Source organism: Garra rufa, unplaced genomic scaffold (genome assembly GCF_049309525.1).
Source record: "Garra rufa unplaced genomic scaffold, GarRuf1.0 hap1_unplaced_004, whole genome shotgun sequence".
Classification (NCBI taxonomy): Eukaryota; Metazoa; Chordata; class Actinopteri; order Cypriniformes; family Cyprinidae; genus Garra; species Garra rufa.
In genome coordinates this window covers 3,164,821-3,183,978 of record NW_027394279.1, presented here as the reverse complement: position 1 = coordinate 3,183,978, position 19,158 = coordinate 3,164,821, and the positions used below count along the sequence as shown (strand labels likewise).

General features: G+C 45.1%; 1 protein-coding gene across 1 annotated transcript; it reads right to left on the bottom strand.

Annotated features, from left to right (window-relative positions):
• Positions 1–945: 945 nt before the first annotated feature.
• On the bottom strand, positions 946–7,102 carry LOC141312733 (interferon-induced very large GTPase 1-like). The gene has a single exon (XM_073832612.1). The coding sequence runs from the start codon at positions 7,043–7,045 to the stop codon at positions 2,396–2,398; it is 4,650 nt and encodes a 1,549-aa protein (XP_073688713.1). The 5' UTR covers positions 7,046–7,102; the 3' UTR covers positions 946–2,395.
• Positions 7,103–19,158: the final 12,056 nt, after the last annotated feature.

The following is a 19,158-nucleotide window of genomic DNA, read 5'->3' as shown; positions in this document are numbered from 1 at the left end:
TTCAATCGTTCACCTTCTCATGTGCAATGCCACGATTGGTCGATTCTGTACAATACCTTTATGTTATTGGTCAAACTACTTTGGATGTTTTAGGCAATATATAAATTGTGGCCAGGACGTATCCCGTATGAACGGCACATATGGCCACCCTAAATATAGGCTAATCAAATTTTAATCAGTATTTTCTGTTAACATAACCATGTTTGGTTCATTTTTTCACTCACTATATCTCTCACACGTGTTACATTCTTATCTCTTTCACTCACCATCTCACTCACTATGTCACTTTCTCACAATCTTTCACTCGCTCACTCACTCACTATCACAGCATTTCACTCTTAACAAGACAGCCCAAAAGGAACCAATTGATTGGGAAAGCGGAAAACTAATTGGAAAGTGGTGTGTGATTAAATATGACAATGACCTTTATCCTGGGGTCATCATGGATACAGATGAAACACATGCCCTTGTGAAATGTATGCACAAAATTTTAAACCAGCAGTTCATATAGAGAAACACTTTTTCCATACCACCCCGTCACATCGCTTACCACCCCGTCACAGGGTCATTTTGTAAAAAGTTTATATAAATAAAATGAAATGTTACTTGATTTAATGTTGTATATGATATTCTTATTGTGTGGACTAATTAAATAAATGGCACTTTATTTGTATTTTTGAGTGAATTTGTTTTTTTACTACAAACAGTGTGGCCATTGAAATGTAAAATTCATTATTTGATTTTTTATTTTTTTTTAATTAAATTACAGACTCTCTATTGATGGTTTGCAAAAAAAAAAAAACAATTCGTCATTAGAAGAACATTCAATTTTATTTACAGCATACATATTGTCAGAAACGGGGTGGTACAAGAAAGGTGCCCTTGCCTGAAGAAAAAGAAGTTTGTGCCTGAGGTGGGAAAATGTTTTTTTTTTTTTTTTGGAGGGTTAACTTGTCTTTCAAGTTTTAGTCTTTTTTTATAGAAAGTTTGTTCTTAATGATTTTTTTTTTTTAATTGCAAAGTGGAAATGGCACCCATTTCATAGAATGACTCACTGGCATATGCATGTTTGCATAGAAAACCTTAGGAAAAGCAGCGCATTTGAATGCAAAAACCTGTAAGGAACTACTCCTATATGTCTATTATTTCATGATGAAGACAGGCTGAAAGCTGCTGTTATTTTCTTTGTTTTTACAAAATATTTATAGTTTATAATAGGGTTAGTCTTAATCCACATCTTAAATCAGTAAAACGTTCAGAAAAATAAATGAGACTTCATTTTTTGCCATATCACCTAGCACTACTTGAGATATTTACAATGATAATATTTTCAATTCCTAAGACTGTTAGCAAAATCTGTAAAATAAGTGTGAAAAGATACTTATACAAAAAAGATGAAAGTAAAAACCTTGCAAATTTAAGAACCAGTAAGCCCACATGTATAGTCATACTTTAATCCTATATCAATATATGTAATTACATAATACATGTTATACAGTAAAATAAGTGTGTTTGATCAATTTTAATATTATTTGTGTAAAAGTGAAGTGCATTGCCACTGAAGTGATTTTCATATAAATCAGTGGATCTATTTTAAGACACTTTTATTTTGATTTTCACACGTTTATTATAAACAGTCTTTCAGTAGTATCATTACTTTTTAAGGTTGATCATAAAAAATATTGAACTCTTGATTGGAAATAAAGTAATGCACTTCAAATATTTTTGAAGATGCTTTTATAAGCAATTAAATGTTGTCCCTATAATGGTATCTTGAAGGTTCCTAATTTTTTTTAGAGGTCGCCCACAATATGTTTACATGCATTCAAAGTAAGAAAGAAACAACCAAAAAACACTCTAATTTTCTCATAATATACATTGCGGCATCACCTATTTTCTAATAGTGTTGAAATGGTTCAATCAAGCATCCGGTCTATATAAAACCCTTCTCTTCAAAGCCATTCTGTTGGGGCCATCTGACCACAATGGACTTTTTACATCCTTATTCTTTAGAAGTGCAGACAAAGTGGATTTGCTTTTGGTGGTGGAGAAAAGAGGTCTCAGATACAACTCAAGTGTTTGAGAACAGGTCAGAGTAAACCTTGTTCACAGGCAGCCAGTGAAGGTTCTCTATGTTGCTTTTTAACAGAAAGCGAGACTGGAATAGAGGTGATCACCAATTTTGGCAGGCCAGAATATATTTTTTTTTATTGTTTGTTTTTTAACATTACACATAGCACAAAATGTAAAATTCAAAAAAGCATCACAGGGCACTTTAATGCTCTTCTAGTGTAGAGCTTTGCTCTTCCAAGCTGTAGATTTGTCATGACACTGATGTGTGATAGAAACTAATTTCTGACTATGATTAGCAGAGAATCTGAGAAAAGATTCTCCATTAGAAATATTGATCCAAACTCTCAATAGCTTGCTGTTTTGAGTATTTTCTCCACTCATTTGGGATCTTACCATAACCATTAAAAGGTTTTCTGTAGTATTTTTCCAGATCTTTCTGGAATCTGCACACAAACCATTTCCAGTATGGCAGGTCAGAGGGATCAGGTGTGATGCTCCAGTCTGCATAATTTCCTCCTGCATTTCTGTATTCTCTATATAAAACACCCTTTTTTTGTGAATCATTAAAATCTTTAGAACCTGCCACTAAATCTGTGCAAATATCAGCAAAAAGATTATTTAAATTTTGTGTGCCAATAATTCCATTCACTCTGTGGAAAGGAACACTGTGATCTCCATCATGGTTTTTTCTGGTGTTAGTGCAGGTGGCTCCACAGAATGGACACTGAACCCAACAGCATTGACAGAAGTGATTAATCAGAAACTCATCTGGTCTGAACTTATAGTCCAGCTTTACTGGAAATGTGTTGAATCTCTTGGTAATGTCAGATATTATAGCTGGAAGTTCTTGTCGTATTGCATCTTCCAGGAGGAGGAAATCATCAATATCATCATGTTTCACTCCAATGAGATCTTTTTCAGAAAAGATCAGCTCATCTGAGAGCTGCTTTGTGAAAATCTTCAACCACAAACCAACATCTCCACTGTTGCCTTGAACATGTTCAGTAGATTTATGTGCCGCACTCGTGATCTTCTTCTGCAGGAGTTTAATGTTCTCATTCATCTTGGGTAAAGCACTGACACTGAACTTATCAGTAATGTATTGATTGACTTCATCTCTGATGAAACTTTTAAAGTGAACTCTGGGTTTATGAATGTAGACCATGTATTTGTCAAACTCCTCATCTTCTGCCAATGTCTTCAAGATGTGTTTCTCCAGATTTGATTTGTCTCCATTTAGCGATTCACAGTTTGTTCTCATTTCACCTGCCAGATCTATGGCAGTCTTCTTGTAGACATTCTGCTCAATGGCCTCTTTAAGTTTTTGACAGATGTTCTCACCAAAAATGACACATGATGTTGCTCCATCACAGTATTTCTGGAAAATACTAAAGTACTCCTCTTTCTTCCTCTTCTCAACATTTATTACAAGATCAGTGGCTTCCATGAACTTCCTGTGTTGGTCAGTGATCTTCTTGCTTGCGCTGTCACAAATGGAATAAACCAAATCTATGAAGAATTCATTCTTGAACTCATATTTTACTTGTCCTTTTTGATGTTCTGTTACTCTTTTAATGATGAACTCTGTGAGTTGTTGAATGTAGCTGATGTTGTAGCCTGTCTTTGAAATATTAAATAACTGAATCTTTTTGTCTGTTTCCTGAATGACATCTGTGACAAATGATCTTATTTGGGGTTCATTTTCCACAAAAAAAACTTCATCATATCTGTTTGACTTCTTTACAGCTTCTTTAGTCACACTGTTTGAGGACTTTCTGATAACATATTTAGAATAACTATTTGCAGTTAAAATATTGTTGTATTTGTCACTCTCTTTCAAGACACAAAGTATGTCTGTCACATCTTTCATTATGTCAATGTCTGTGATGATCTTCTTCACACTTTGTTCCCAAAATAAATCAAATTCTTTTTTTAATGTTTCTTCATCATTTGCTTTGTCTTTGAGTTTTAAGGCAAGTTTTTTACTTATTTCATAGATGGTGTTTTCATGATTTGTCCTCTGTGCATCAATCTTTTTTCTTAGGTCTCGCTGCTGAAGAATCTCATTTAATTTTCTCGTTGTTTCTTTCACAATATTTTCCTCATCTTCACAAATTTTATTTTCAAATGATGTTTTCCACTGAGTGAGTATATTTGCATATGTGTCTTTTTCAAAGAACTCTGACATCGATTTTTTCACTTTTTCACTGCTCTTCTTCAGTTCTATTTGAAGATAATTTTCCTCAACCTTATGAATTGTTTCATTTTCTATTTGGCTAAATATTATGTATTTAGTCTCCATCATGGCACTGCGAAGACTCTGGGACCACTTACTATATTCGGTCTCCAGTTTCCTGTAGGCTGCAGTCTCCAGGGAATTTTTAAAGCTTAAGACGAATTGTTCCTTCAGCAAAGCCTCCCAGAGATCCTGAATGTGAACTTTTAAATCTTTTAGCATGATTCCATGTGATTTTGAGGCATGAGCTATAATAGATTCCTTTAGACCTTGAATGTTCTCACAGTAGTTTGGGTTTGGTGGTGCCATGGGTGGGCTGCCCTCCCAGAGCTGAGCAAAATACTTAACATCTTTCTGAACATCAAATCTAATAACATCTTTGAAACATTCAACATCAGAGCCTTCCTCTTCAGCAGCAATTTTTGTCATCTCATCCAGTATTTTCTGCAATTGTCTCCTTCCCTCCATGTTTTTCTCTCTAGCAGTGACATCTGAAATGTTCTGATGCACAAACACACAGCTACGATTCAGTCTGACCTTGTTCATCCTCATGAAGGCCTGAACAACAATCTGAAGAATGTCCTGCATCTCAGATAGGTTTTCTCCAAAGATGTTGATCAAGGTCAGATTTGCAAGACCAACAACAAATGTGGCCAGTTCATTGTCATGATGTCTTGTTGATCTTCCAGCCAGTTCTAGAGCTCGAAGACCCTCAGTATCAACAACCAGAATATAGTCAATGTTCATCTGTTTTTTCATCTCCTCTGACACTCTCACCAGCTGCATGAAAGCTCCTCTGGTGCACCTGCCAGCACTGACGGCAAACTGGAGTCCAAACATGGCATTCAGCATGGTGGATTTCCCAGAGCTCTGGATCCCTAAAACTGACAACACAAAGACTTTCTGGTCTCCCAGTTTCTGGATGAGTTGTTCTAGAACAGCAGAGATCCAGATCACAGGAACATGAGCAGCATCTCCATCCATTAGCTCCAGTGGAAATCCAGAGATCATCATCTCTGCTGCAAGACTCGGGAGAGAAGAGTAGTGAACCTGCAGGTCTTTCTTGTTCTTCTTCACAGATGAACATGATTCATAGATCTGACCGATCTCCCTCATGATGTGCTCCAAACCAAAGGTTGCAGCTTGAAGATCCTCTGATATTTTCTCAAGTTCAGTTTGTTCAGTTTTGGGCTTTTGAGATTTATCATTATTTTCTTTAAGCTGTAAGACTGTTGACATTTTTTCATAATACTTGTGATGTAGAGAAGAAAGGTCAGATGAGATATATTCATCCAGGAGGATTCTGAGCCATTTGAGGAAAAACATCTTCTCCCGTTTATCATCTGAGTTCATTTCTTTAACAAAGAGCTTCATTAACTCACTGATGTCAGATGTGAACTGGTTTTGACGGATTTTTTTCATTTCTGTTTTTCTTATATCTTCAGATATTTTCTTATCTCCTTGAGGTTGATGTAATTCTTTGTTCTTCTGACACCACTCATGCCACAGTTTCCCCTGATGAGGCAGAAATGATTCTTTGTTTTCTCTCAGATCTTTCTTCTTCAGTAAACTCATCATCTGCTGTGCTGCTTCTCTTCCTCTCCTGCAGTCATCATCATCTTCCTCATCTACTCTGATGTCTGAGTATTTGGACACATCTTCAAGTCTGAAAGGGGAAGATGATTCTGAGAGACAATCATTTATAGCTTCTCTGAGTTCTTGAGATACAACTGACTGATTTTTTTGTTTCAGGCCTATTCTGTATTTTCCTTTTTTCATTTCAGTGACAGTTGAATCAGTCTCGGTAAAAAGACAAATGAGTGACTTTCTTTTAATATACAGGTTTTGTATTATTTTTGCACTTTTGTCATTCCTGTCTAGTCGTGGCAAAAAAGCAATGTTGACTGTGGCCATTTCAGTGAGGATATGCAACTGTTTCTCATTGGCTCCTGCATCACCATGTAGATTGCAGAATGCAACACACTCAGTGAATTTACTCGTGTTTTTTCCAGAGGGGCAGAACCAGGCGATCTCCACAACTCCATCCATCAGGACTCTGCTTCTGCTGCTGCCTGGGCAGTTCCTGTGGAAGAACGTGTCGTGTTTCTCATTGATCAGACTGTTTATCAACTGAGACTTGGATGAAGAAAAAGAGCCCAACCTGAAGAAAAACAGCATTGGAGTTTCTGCCTTGTAGATTGGCTGGGTTTGACTGATGAGCTCATTGTTGGTGTTTCTGATCTTCCAGCTTTTGCTGATTTGTCTAAATGTCCAGAGAGGAAACTCAATCTGTTGAGTGAATGGATCAGGAACAAGCAGAGGCAGAGCGTACTGACACTGGGACAGTTTAGCGACCAACAGCTGCTTCAGGAGACCATCAGCACAATGAAAAGCAGCCATCTGAACATCCATCGGATGAATTTGCTTAAATTTACTGGTTCCCTTGTCTGATGATAATATGTTTTTGTTAACATCATCAAAAATATCACTCTCATCTTCAGATGAGTCATAACTGGTTTGATGTATGTATTCCTTTTCATTGGTCTCTAAAACATTAATGTATCTTGCCCTGTAGTTCATCATCAGGAGTTTTTGTATGTAAGTCTGAATCAGCTTTTCTTCAGCACAAGATTCATTGGACTGTAATGAATGTTCAGTTATCTGAAGAACATCTGCAGGTCTCAGGTTATTGAGGTACCTGACTTTAACATCGAGTTTTTGAAATAGAGTGTTCATCTTTCCCCCAGCCTTTTCTTCCTGTAGGTGTTGATCTGGACTCCTGCTGTTCCAATATTCTTTTTTCCCTAATGAAAAAAATATATAAATAAAATATTTAATTTCACTTGACACTTTGACTTTGTTATGCGGTCTTCGTTTTGGAATCACACTCATGGTCAACAAACTCAAGGCAACAAAACCTTAATTTTGTAACAAAATAATAGTTTAAAAAAAATATAATAATTTTTTCCTGTTTAAGGAAAATATATATAAATATATATAAATTATTAAATAAATATTTATTTGTAATAGTTTTATATGCAAAAACAGCTTTTATGTAAAATTCACTTGACAAAATACCCACATTTTAAACTTTCATTCATGGGGATAACATGGATAATTTGATATGGTTTAGTGTAAGATTTTTGCCCATTTTTCGGAAAATGCAGTTTTAAAAGTAAAAAAATATAACTTTTACCTCTAGATGGCTGCAGAGCACTACTATTGACTAATTGCTATTTGACCAACAATAAGATATTTTTTCACAAGTTTTTTTCAGTTGAGTACATATCTACATATGAAATCACAATTATAACAATAAAAAATGTCACGATTAATAACTTTTTGTCAAAGTTAAGCATTTTTTTTGTACTGAAACAAAACCAGTTCTATTACATATTGAGTAGCAGTACACAACATGAACATAAGAAGGCAACAACAACATCTTTTTTTTTCTTTTTTTTTGACAAATTATAAGAGAGCAGTTTTTATGGTCTCCAAATGTAGTCCTGTGTGTTTCATGATATGTAGATATGAACTCAACTGAAAAAAACTTGTGAAAAGATATCTTTCAGGTGGTCAAATAGCAAAAAGCATATAGTGGAGCTCTGCAGCCACCTACTGGTAAAAGTATTATTTTTTTTTTTTAAGTTTAAAACTGGATTTTCCAAAAGATGGGCGGGCAAAAATCTTACACTAAACCATGTGAAATTATCCATTTTATCCCCATGAACGTCTAGGTTACGAAGGTAACCCTCGTTCCCTGAAGGAGGGAACGGAGACGTTACATGGGATCTCGCTTGAGAGACCGATCATCTCTGAGCCTTATATAAAAAGGCCAATTGCAAATTGGCGAGTGGACGTGCGCGCCGGCCACGCCCCCGTACATACGGGTATATAAGATGGCCGCGTGCATCACTCAGTTAGGTTTTTGCTGAAGAGCCGATCGAGACGGCGTCAGCGCGACGTCAGGTTGTGGCAGGGGAATGTAACGTCTCCGTTCCCTCCTTCAGGGAACGAGGGTTACCTTCGTAACCTAGACGTTCCCCTTCAGTCGAATCACTTCGACGTTACATGGGAACTAGCCCTATGGAAAAGGCCACGACCCTGACGCCGCGTTACGCACAATGCCACGTGCCGGCAAGTCTTCTCCAGACGTGTCTGCAGGCGGTATTGTAACGTAACCTTCCCAACGCCCTGAGGCCCAATAAGGGGGCCCTTCCAGGGATGCCAGACGTACAGAAGCATGGGTTGGGGGGGCGGAGCACATGAAATCTTTACATGTGGAAATGAGAATAATTCAATATATCCATAAAGGTTTTTAGGGATACACGAGGGAAAGAGCGGTCTCCTCCGCTGGAATAAATAAAAACTAAGCCACAACCTGCGGGGCGAAGGAGACCCAGGCAGGATCACAGTCAGGGACTACTCCGCATCTAGGCCGGACTGCGGGGCACGGAGGACCCAGGGTTCACCGGAGGGAACATTCTGGGATATAGCGCACGGATCCCTTTTGGGAATAGCGCAGCAAGCCGACACCAGCCATCCCCCCGCTCGCCTAAGTCTCATGTTAAGACACGGGAGGATACGGCCTCTACGCGGAGGTTGTAAAACCTAGCGAAGGTATTGGGTGTCGCCCAGCCCGCAGCTCTACAGATGTCCGCTAGTGAGGCGCCATGAGCCAACGCGTAGGATGAGGCAACACTCCTAGTGGAGTGGGCATGAACACCTAAGGGGCATGGCTCTCCCTGATATAAGTAAGATAGGGAGATGACTTCTACCACCCAATGGGCCAACCTCTGTTTGGAGACAGCATTCGATTTCTGCTGACCTCCGAAGCAGACAAGAGCTGCTCGGTGCGCCTGAAGTGCCGAGTACGGTCTACGTAAGTACGCAGAGCACGAACAGGGCAGAGCAGCGCAGAAGCTGGGTCTGCCTCCTCCAGGGGCAGAGCTTGCAGGTTCACCACCTGATCGCGGAAGGGCGTGGTGGGAACCTTGGGCACATAACCGGGCCGGGGTCTCAAGATGACGTGAGAATCTCCGGGCCCGAACTCAAGGCACATTTCGTTGACAGATAAAGCTTGTAGGTCCCCTACCCTCTTGATGGAGGCCAGAGCAGTCAGGAGCGCTGTCTTAAGAGACAGAAATTTCAGCTCAACTGAGGCAAGTGGCTCGAATGGGGCGTCCCGTAGGCCACGGAGGGCGACGGAGAGATCCCAAGAGGGTATGAGGTGCGGTCTGGGAGGATTAAGTCTCCTGGCACCTCTAAGGAACCTCACGACCAGTGGGTGCTTACCCAGGGATGTTCCATCCACTGCATCATGATACGCTGCAATAGCAGCAACGTAGACTTTGAGAGTCGAAGGGGACAGCCTGCGCTCCAACTTCTCTTGCAGGAAGGAAAGCACTACTGCAATCGTGCATCTCTGTGGGTCCTCAGCTCGAGAGGAGCACCAGTCAACGAACAGACCCCACCTCAGAGCGTAAGCCTGCCTCATAGAGGGGGCTCGGGACTGAATGATGGTGTTTCTCACGGCCTGGGGAAGGCCGGCGAGGTCTGACGCGTCCCGTCCAGGAGCCAAACATGAAGGTTCCACAGGTCGGGGCGCGGGTGCCAAATCGTGCCCATCCCCTGAGAAAGAAGGTCTTTCCTCAAGGGGATTTTCCATGGAGGGGCTGCCGCGAGGGAAATGAGTTCTGGGAACCAGATCCGGGTGGGCCAATATGGCGCGACCAGCAAGACCTTCTCCTCGTCCTCCCGGATCTTGCACAGGGTCTGTGCAAGGAGGCTCACTGGGGGAAAGGCGTACTTGAGCCCCGGAGGCCAGCTGTGTGCCAGGGCGTCTCTGCCGAGGGGAGCCTGGGTCAGAGAGAAAAAGAGCTGGCAGTGGGAGGTTTCGGGAGAGGCGAACAGATCTATCTGAGCCTGGCCGAATCGACTCCAAATTAGCTGGACTGTCTCGGGGTGGAGTCGCCCTTCTCCGGGGTGGGTGGACTGCCGTGAGAGCTGATCCGCTGCACGGTTGAGTTCCCCTGGAATGTGAATGGCACGCAGCGATTTCAGCCACGTTTGACTCCAAAGGAGCAGACGGCGGGCGAGTTGTGACATGCGAGGTGAGCGGAGGCCGCCCTGGCGATTGATATACGCCACAGTCGCGGTGCTGTCGGTGTAAACAAATACGTGCTTCTGGCGCAGCGTCGATCGGAAGCGACGCAGGGCCAGAAGCACGGTCAACAACTCGAGGAAATTGATATGCCACTGCAGCTGAGGTCCTGTCCAGGAGCCCGAGGCTGCTTGCCCGTTGCATATAGCACCCCAACCCGTGGTGGAGGCATCGGTGTGCACCGCGATATGCCTGGAAACCTGCCCCAAGGGAACTCCGGCCCGAAGGAAGACAGGGTCTGACCACGGACTGAAAAGGCGGCGACACTGTGGGGAAAAGCCAATCCGAAGTGTGCCACGGTGCCATGCCCGTCTTGGAACTCGATCGTGTAACCAGTGCTGAAGCGGTCTCATATGAAGCAAGCCCAGCGGCGTAACCGCGGCCGCAGCTGCCATATGCCCCAGGAGCCTCTGAAAAGTTTTGAGAGGAACCGCTGTCTTGTGTCTGAATAAGTCCAGACACCTCAGCACTGACTGCGCGCGCTCGTTTGTAAGGCGGGCTGTCATATTAATCGAGTCCAGCTCCACACCGAGAAAAGAGATCCTCTGCACTGGGGAGAGTTTGCTCTTCTCTCGGTTGACCTGAAGGCCCAGATGGCTGAGGTGCCGAAGCACCAGGTCCCTCTGCTCGCACAATAGATCTCGCGAGTGAGCTACCAAAAGCCAGTCGTCGAGGTAGTTGAGAATGCGAAGCCCCGACTGCCAAAGAGGGGCCAGGGCTGCTTCCGCGACCTTGGTGAAGACGCGGGGAGAGAGGGACAGGCCAAATGGGAGAACCTTGTACTGATACGCCCGACCTTCGAAGGCAAACCGAAGAAAGGGTCTGTGACGAGGAAGGATCGAGACATGAAAGTACGCGTCCTTCAGGTCGATGGCTGCAAACCAATCCTGGGGACGAATGCAGGTTAGCATGCGTTTCGTCGTGAGCATCTTGAACGGCAGCCTGAGAAGGGACCGATTTAGAGCTCTGAGGTCCAGGATGGGTCTTAACCCACCGCTCTTTTTGGGCACGATGAAGTAGGGACTGTAGAACCCTGACTTCATCTCGGCTGGAGGGACTGGCTCGATTGCGTCCTTCGCCAGTAGGACTGCAACCTCCGCACGCAGGACAGCAGCGTGCGTGTCCGCACGGACAGTAGTGAAATGAACACCTCTGTACCGGGGCGGACGCCTGGCGAACTGAATCGCATAGCCGAGACGTACCGTCCGTATCAACCACCACGAGGGGTTGGGGAGCCGAAGCCACGCCTTCAACCGGCTCGCTAGCGGTATCAAGGGAACGTTGACCGACGTGACCGCGGTGGGGCAGCCTAAGGGGGCGGGGGGAAGGGGACTGACCCCAGAGAACACCGAGTTCTGGGGGAGAGTCTGGCTGCGAGAGGCAGCGCTTACCTTCTTCCCTGGTTCCCGCGCTGGCGATTTCAGGCTCCGAGTCCGATGCCGAGGAGAGTAAGTTCTGCTCGAAAAGGGAACTCGGGACCGAGGCCCCAGAGGTGAGGAAATTTGCTCTTTCTGTGAAAATGTGGGTACCGCCGACCCGTGGGCCGACGGCGATGTTAAGTTTTGTGTGCACAGAAGCTCCCGGCCCTCCACCGGGAGTGGGGGAGTCGATGTCGCTGTCCCCCGAAGAGCAATCTCCACCACCTCTGGGTTGCCCGCATCAGGGACGTTTCGCAGGTTTCTTGCGAGGGGTTTTCTTGGCAGGTCCCTGAGAGGCGGGCGGCGCCGCTCTCCTGCGGCCGGCTCTGCGCCGGGTAGCCATCCCGGCTTTGTGACCCTCGGCGGGAGCTGGAGCTGTCCTACTAGCCGCAGGGGGGCGCCCTCGGCGACGGGCAGGCGGAGGCGGGGCCACCGGCGGCGGGATGTTGACTTTGCGGCGGGGCAGGATGTGTTTGATGGCCTCCGTCTGTTTTTGGACTGCCGAGAATTGCTGGGCAAAATCCTCGACAGTGTCGCCGAATAGGCCGCTCTGGGAGATGGGGGCGTCGAGAAAGCGAGCTTTGTCGGCATCCGCCATCTGAGCCAGATTGAGCCACAGGTGTCGCTCCTGGACCACGGCCGTGGACATCACCTGACCAAGAGACCGCGCCGTGACCTTCGTCGCTCGAAGGGCAAAGTCGGTGGCGGCGCGGAGTTCCTGCATCATCTCTTGATCAGGACCACCCTCGTCCAGCTGTTTTAGCGCCTGCGCCTGGTAGACCTGTAAGGTGGCCATGGCGTGGAGGGCAGAGGCAGCCTGTCCAGCAGCGCGGTAGACGCGGCCCGCAAGGGCGGACGAGCGCTCACACGCTCTGGAGGGTAGATGCGGCCGGACCCGCAAGGTGGCGGCGCCCCACAGGCATAAGTGCACCGCGATAGCACGTTCCACCTGGGGGAGCGACTCATATCCCCGGGCTGCCCCGCCATCGAGGGTGGCGAGGGAGGAGGAGCTGGGGCGAAGGCGCGAGGAAAAAGGCACCCGCCATGTTTTGGTCAGCTCCTCATGCACCTCCGGAAAGAATGGAACGGGGGGAGGGCGCGGCGGAACCGCAGGCGCCCCCCTCAGGAACCAATCGCCAAGCCTAGAGGGATCGGCAGGAGGTAACTCAGACACCTCGAGGCCGATCCCCCTGGCGGCACGGAGGAGCATAGCCGACAGCTCAGCGTCCATGTCAGACGGGGCAGCAACCGCAGGAGGGCACTGGCCCGGCGAGATGTCCGCCTCACCATCGGACTCACCCCCTGACGCAGCGACAGACATCTCTTCGTCCGGTGGAGCGCCAAAGGAGATGCTCGGCCCGGATACCGGGGAAGCATACTGCTCTGGCCACTCGACGGGGCCACGTTGGGGTGCAGACGGCCGCAGGGCTTTGGAAGCCGGCGGCGCGTTCGGCACTGTCACCTGTAAATCCCCCCGTTGCCTCGCCACGGCGGCCGAAAAACATTGTCGGCTTAACGACGGGCCGCGGGGTCCAGGGGGGAGCCGTCTCGCGAAGGAGCGGCGGTTCTTCAACGTGGCCATGGTCATGCACTCGCAATGCACGCATGAACCATCCGTGAACGCTGCCTCAGCATGCTCTAAGCCCAGGCATGTGAGGCAGCGTTCATGTCCGTCCTCGAAGGTGAGGAAACTGCCACATCCAGTAGCGCACGGCCGGAAGACCATCCTGAAAAGGACGCTTCACAGCCGTGAGAAATTGCTCTTTTAGATCCCGGTCTGCCCAGGGAGGAACCGGCACTCTGTGCACTCGATGGGGTCGCTTGCTGGAGCGCAGGAGGCTTTTAATGGCCTTGAAAACGGCCGCCCACAGGATACCGCTGACGGCTGCCAAAAACACTCTTTTAGTCAATCTCTTTTAGATGGCAGTACGTCAGCGGAGAAGAGCTTGCAGGAACAGAATTCTTCTTAGAAGTTTTGACAGGCTCGAGCAGAAAGGCTCTGAAAGCAAAAGTCTAACTGAGTGATGCGCGCGGCCATCTTATATACCCGTATGTACGGGGGCGTGGCCGGCGCGCACGTCCACTCACCAATTTGCAATTGGCCTTTTTATATAAGGCTCAGAGATGATCGGTCTCTCAAGCGAGATCCCATGTAACGTCGAAGTGATTCGACTGAAGGGGAATGAAATTTAGACGTGTTTTTTTTATGAAAGGGAATTTTACAAAAAAAGCTGTTTTTGTATAAAAACCTATTAAAAAATTCATTTATTAATTTATATATATTAAAAAAAATATCCTAAATCCTCCAAAAACTACACTTGAGGAGTAAAAACATTAATAAACAGGAAAATAACATTTGTTTTGTTTGTTTAACTATTATTTTATAACAAAAATTGCATTTTGTTGCATAAAATTGCATAAAATCAAGCTATCATTCCAATTTAATTTTTTTATTTGTAAATCAAGATAGTGTTGACTGATTTACAAAGTCTCATACCATTTGGACAAAGGGAACATTTTTTTACATTTTAGCGAACGCCATTCGGGGTCCAGAAATCCCCCGAAGACCGCATAAGGGTTAAACTACATAACACTACCACTTTAATCTGAGCCTTTGTATCTAACGGGCTTTAAACCTGTCAGTCACACTATTACTAGTATTGTTGCTGTAACAATAGAGGTCTGGAGACTGACGTGTGGATCCATATGCAAAGCTTTATTAACAGACGTAGTCAAAACAGGCAGGGGGTCGAACACCAGCAAACAAGAACAACAAGGGAAATCCGAAAGAGTAATCCAGTAAACAGGAGAGAAGGTCAGGGCGGGCGACAAGATTCAAAAACAAGAAAACAGTCCAAGGTCAGAAAACACAGAAACACAGGAACTAGGAACTCGGAAGGTAAAGACTAAACAACGATCGGTCCAGACAGAGGGAAAGGGAAGGCTTTATACCAAACACTAGGGGTCACATGACAGAAACAACCAATGGGAGACAGACACATGGAGCAGGAGAACCAATGAGGACATGTAGAACTACCAGTAAAATAAAAAAAAATGAGATTTTGTGTCTATTTGAACCTATAAATTACTAGGTGCATTTAATAATCACTCCGCTCCGGGTTCATAATTTCCCGCTCCTGCTCCACTCCACTCCTCACTCACTGATATTAGAAACACCGCTCCTCCTTCACTCCGCGTCAAAAAAAAAAAGAAATAATGTTTGAAATAACGGTCCTGTTCATAACACATTTTAAAATAAAAAGTACTAAAATAAAATAACAGGAGAGTTTGGAACACTAGTGTGCAAACTTTGTTCCTACCACATACCAAGCTAATAACATTGTCAGCATTAAAAGAGTATAAATGAAGCTAGCGCAAGTTCTGGCAGGAAGACTCAATCGTTCGCGTCACTAATTACCTCCTCATCTTCCAATCATATCATTACTGTAGCTTTAAAGGGTAGCGCTTACCATGTCTGAGTTCACAGATGCTGTTGCTCCAGCTCACAGCCGTGAAACTGGATTCCAGCCGCAGTTGCAAGGAGCGGAGCCGTTAACTCTCTCAAACTGACAGGATTTATCACGGATACCATGGTTACTTCATTAAAAACGGCTGTCGGCATAGTTTAACGTGAACCGTGCGGTTCTCCTCCTCTGCGGATGTGTTTGCGGTGCAGGAGTCGTAACAATGTACCGTCGTCTCGCTGGCGGCGGTAGACAGAAGCAGCGGCTAGAGCCCAGTCTGGCGAATCTGTGAGCTCGAGCTGCTCAAGCGGCGGCATGAGGCTCTAATCGCCAGCGCGCTCGCGCTACACGCGCCAACCCGAGCCGGAGAGAGCCGAGCGGCCGAGCGTCGACACGAACCTGCGGTGCTCACCGATGCCATCGCTCCCGTACCTCCATCCTCGAAGCCCAGCAAGCTCTCCAGCCTCGATCTAGGTAAATCCTATTTTTTTCTACTGGTGGTGGTGTTTTGCCAAAGCGGTTGGCACTTTCACGAATTGCATGGCTAGCTACTAAAGCAAGATGGCCTGTGGGTTATACGTCTGTCAAACAGCTGTACACGCTATAGGTTCAAGTGGCTGCAGCTTATGCTTCCTTCATGCGCTATCGTAATTATAAATACCAAAGCTATCAAGACGGCCCGTGGCCCATGCGTTCTATCAGAAGATGGCCTGCGTATTCAATCATGCGTTCTATCTAAAGATGGCCTGTGTATTTATTCATGCGTTCTACCAAAAGATGGCCTGTGTATTCAATCATGCGTTCTATCAAAAGAGGGCTGTGTATTCAATCATGCGTTCTATCAAAAGATGGCCTGTGGCCCATGTGTTCTATCAAAAGATGGCCTGTGGCCCAAGCGTTCTATCAAAAGATGGCCTGTGGCCCAAGCGTTCTATCAAAAGATGGCCTGTGGCCCATGTGTTCTATCAAAAGATGGCCTGTGGCCCATGTGTTCTATCAAAAGATGGCCTGTGGCCCAAGCGTTCTATCAAAGGTAGGCCCTGTTTCACGTCGCAATCAAGGATACCAGGAGCATATGTTCATTTTGGCACTCATCTAAATCTAATTTGTTTCTCTTTCTTTCTCCATCTAAGCCAGGAACCCCAGGATTCACGACCGTAAGGTAATTTTAAAACCGTCCTTTGGGGGTGGGCCCCGTTCTGGTGGATCCTTAAGTCCACCTATCTTTGGGGGTTAGCCGCGCCCCCGCCTTCGTCTTCAGGCGGGACTCGCTGTTTCCGTACCCTCGGAATGCGAGTTACGAACGGGGCCTACGCCAAAGAACCGGATTGCTTGCTGAGCTTCTACATAAATGTAATCGGTATAGTATAAATTCTCCCGAGTCTTTCTGGTAGAAATGAAGCTAGCGCAAGTTCTGGCAGGAAGACTCAATCGTTCGCGTCACTAATTACCTCCTCATCTTCCAATCATATCATTACTGTAGCTTTAAAGGGTAGCGCTTACCATGTCTGAGTTCGCAGATGCTGTTGCTCCAGCACCTCCATCCTCCCCACCTCCACCAAGATGGAATCTCTCCTCCAACTCCTCTATTCTACCAAGCTGGGTCATCCCTCTATTACCACATCCATCAATCAGGCTATCCCCTTCTTCACGAAGACTTCAGATCGTCTTCCTCAATCCTCACCATCACCAGTTGGCCCCTTTCCTGACTCCGCGGGGGGTTAGCCGCGCCCCCGCCTTCGTCTTCAGGCGGGACTCGCTGTTTCCGTACCCTCGGAATGCGAGTTACGAACGGGGCCTACGCCAAAGAACCGGATTGCTTGCTGAGCTTCTACATAAATGTAATCGGTATAGTATAAATTCTCCCGAGTCTTTCTGGTAGAACTGCTGCTTTATGCCGTGCAAAGTTTGTAATGAAAATTAAAAATACATTTTTGTCAGTTATTTTACCTAGGCTATGGATCGCTGCATTTCTTACAGATGTCTGTTTATTCGAAATCAGATACCATTACATTTGTTTTAATGCATTATTGACAGAGCGATTGCGTGTGAATTAGTGTTGTACCCGTTTCATTATCTAGAAGGAACAAACTAATTCCTAGTGAACTATAATTTACCGCTCATGTCTATTGCCGCCCATCATCATAGCCTTTACATTCTTTATGATTTGAGTGATCCATCTCTATCAAGCTAGCTAAACATGTTTAACATGTGAATTCTTGCTTAAAGCTATGGTCTACAATTTCAAAGATTGTTCATTATTAATAACCTCGTTTAGATGCTGGTTATGGTTCTACAGTACAATCCTAATAATATAAAGAGAAAAAAGAATGAAAAAAATCCATTCACTCTATTGGGTGTACACCCGCAGAGAAATTGACCAATGTAAGCTGTCCGGCCGGACAGCTTACATTGGTTAACTGCTCTCATCCAATCCCCTGCTCCACTCACGTCTCCACCCCGCCCCCTCCTGCGACATGAAATTTCGCGCGAAATTAGGCAGCATCAACTCAGCAATGGAGAAAAACCAACAAACAGACAGCAGCAAGCGGCCCCTGCTCGCCCCAAACGTCAAGGTTGGAAGAAAGAGAAAGTAAATTGAGGAAAGAGCAGAGATTTAAAAAAAAAAAAATGTGAAAAACGCCGGACTCAAAGCCGAATCAATATAGGGTCCACCATTGCCCGTTGGTGGAAGCTTCAGAGAAACCTTGGACTTAAAACCGACGCTGACATGGCTGACTTTTTGTTTAGCAGGTAACTTAAGCATTTATTTATACTTTTATGGCGTGGTGTATTACATAAATAGCTTTTTATCAGTCTGACAACATGATCATGCAGACGCATTGGAATGTTAGCCGTTCAGCATCGCCTATCGCGGGTCAAAGTAATTATATTTCTTGAAGTGCTTGACTATTTCAGTATGCCTAACGTTAGCGGTTTTCTGTTCGAGCCGATAGAACATTGCATGTGTTGCTAATCTTGCGTGTGCGTGAACTTAAACGTGTGCCTCTGAGCTATTTTGTTAGGACAATGGTGACATTGCATTGTTGATGAAGCAACTAAGTTCAAGTGTCGAAAGTTAACTTTACATATGATGTGTCATTAGCGAGGTCATTAGATTGAAGCGACTAAGCAATCCGACATCGCACATGGTACATCTCTGTTCCATGTTTACTCCTGCTTGACTGAGTGACGTTGTTCAGGTCGTTTCCCGGTGGGAGGGATCAGGTAGCACAGAGGGGAGGGGTGTGCGTGTGGAGGGGCGGGATGAGTTTTTTAAAAATTCAGGCTTTCTCGACTGATTTTCAACATCGTAGACTACAGCTTTAATATGCAGTTATATTACGGACCGTTGGCACACTCTAAAAAATGTTGGGTTGTTTTTTTAACCCAACTGCTGGGTTAAGCCTGTTGGGTCATTTAGTTGGGTTGTTTTGCTCAGTGTTGGGTTGTTTTTGTGTAACCCAACATTGGGTTACTGATTTTATCCAATCAAGTGACAGTTAAGAGAGTAAGCCACTCCCCCTACTCGACGAGCCAAACGCTACCTTCGCGGCCATTTTGAATCACCTCAGGAATCGCCTCAGAAACAACCGTCCTTCAGCGACGACAGAAAAGGTATGTTTGTGGGTTTTTAATGTATGAAACTAATATTGTACACCAGGGTTCCTCAAATCTTACCCTGGAGGTCCAATGCACTACAGAGTTTAGCTCCAACCCTGATTAAACCCACACAGCAAAATCCCCAGATCACCAAAAGAGAAAACCAAAAGTTTTAAGCAACCATTATAGTGGTCAGTGTTT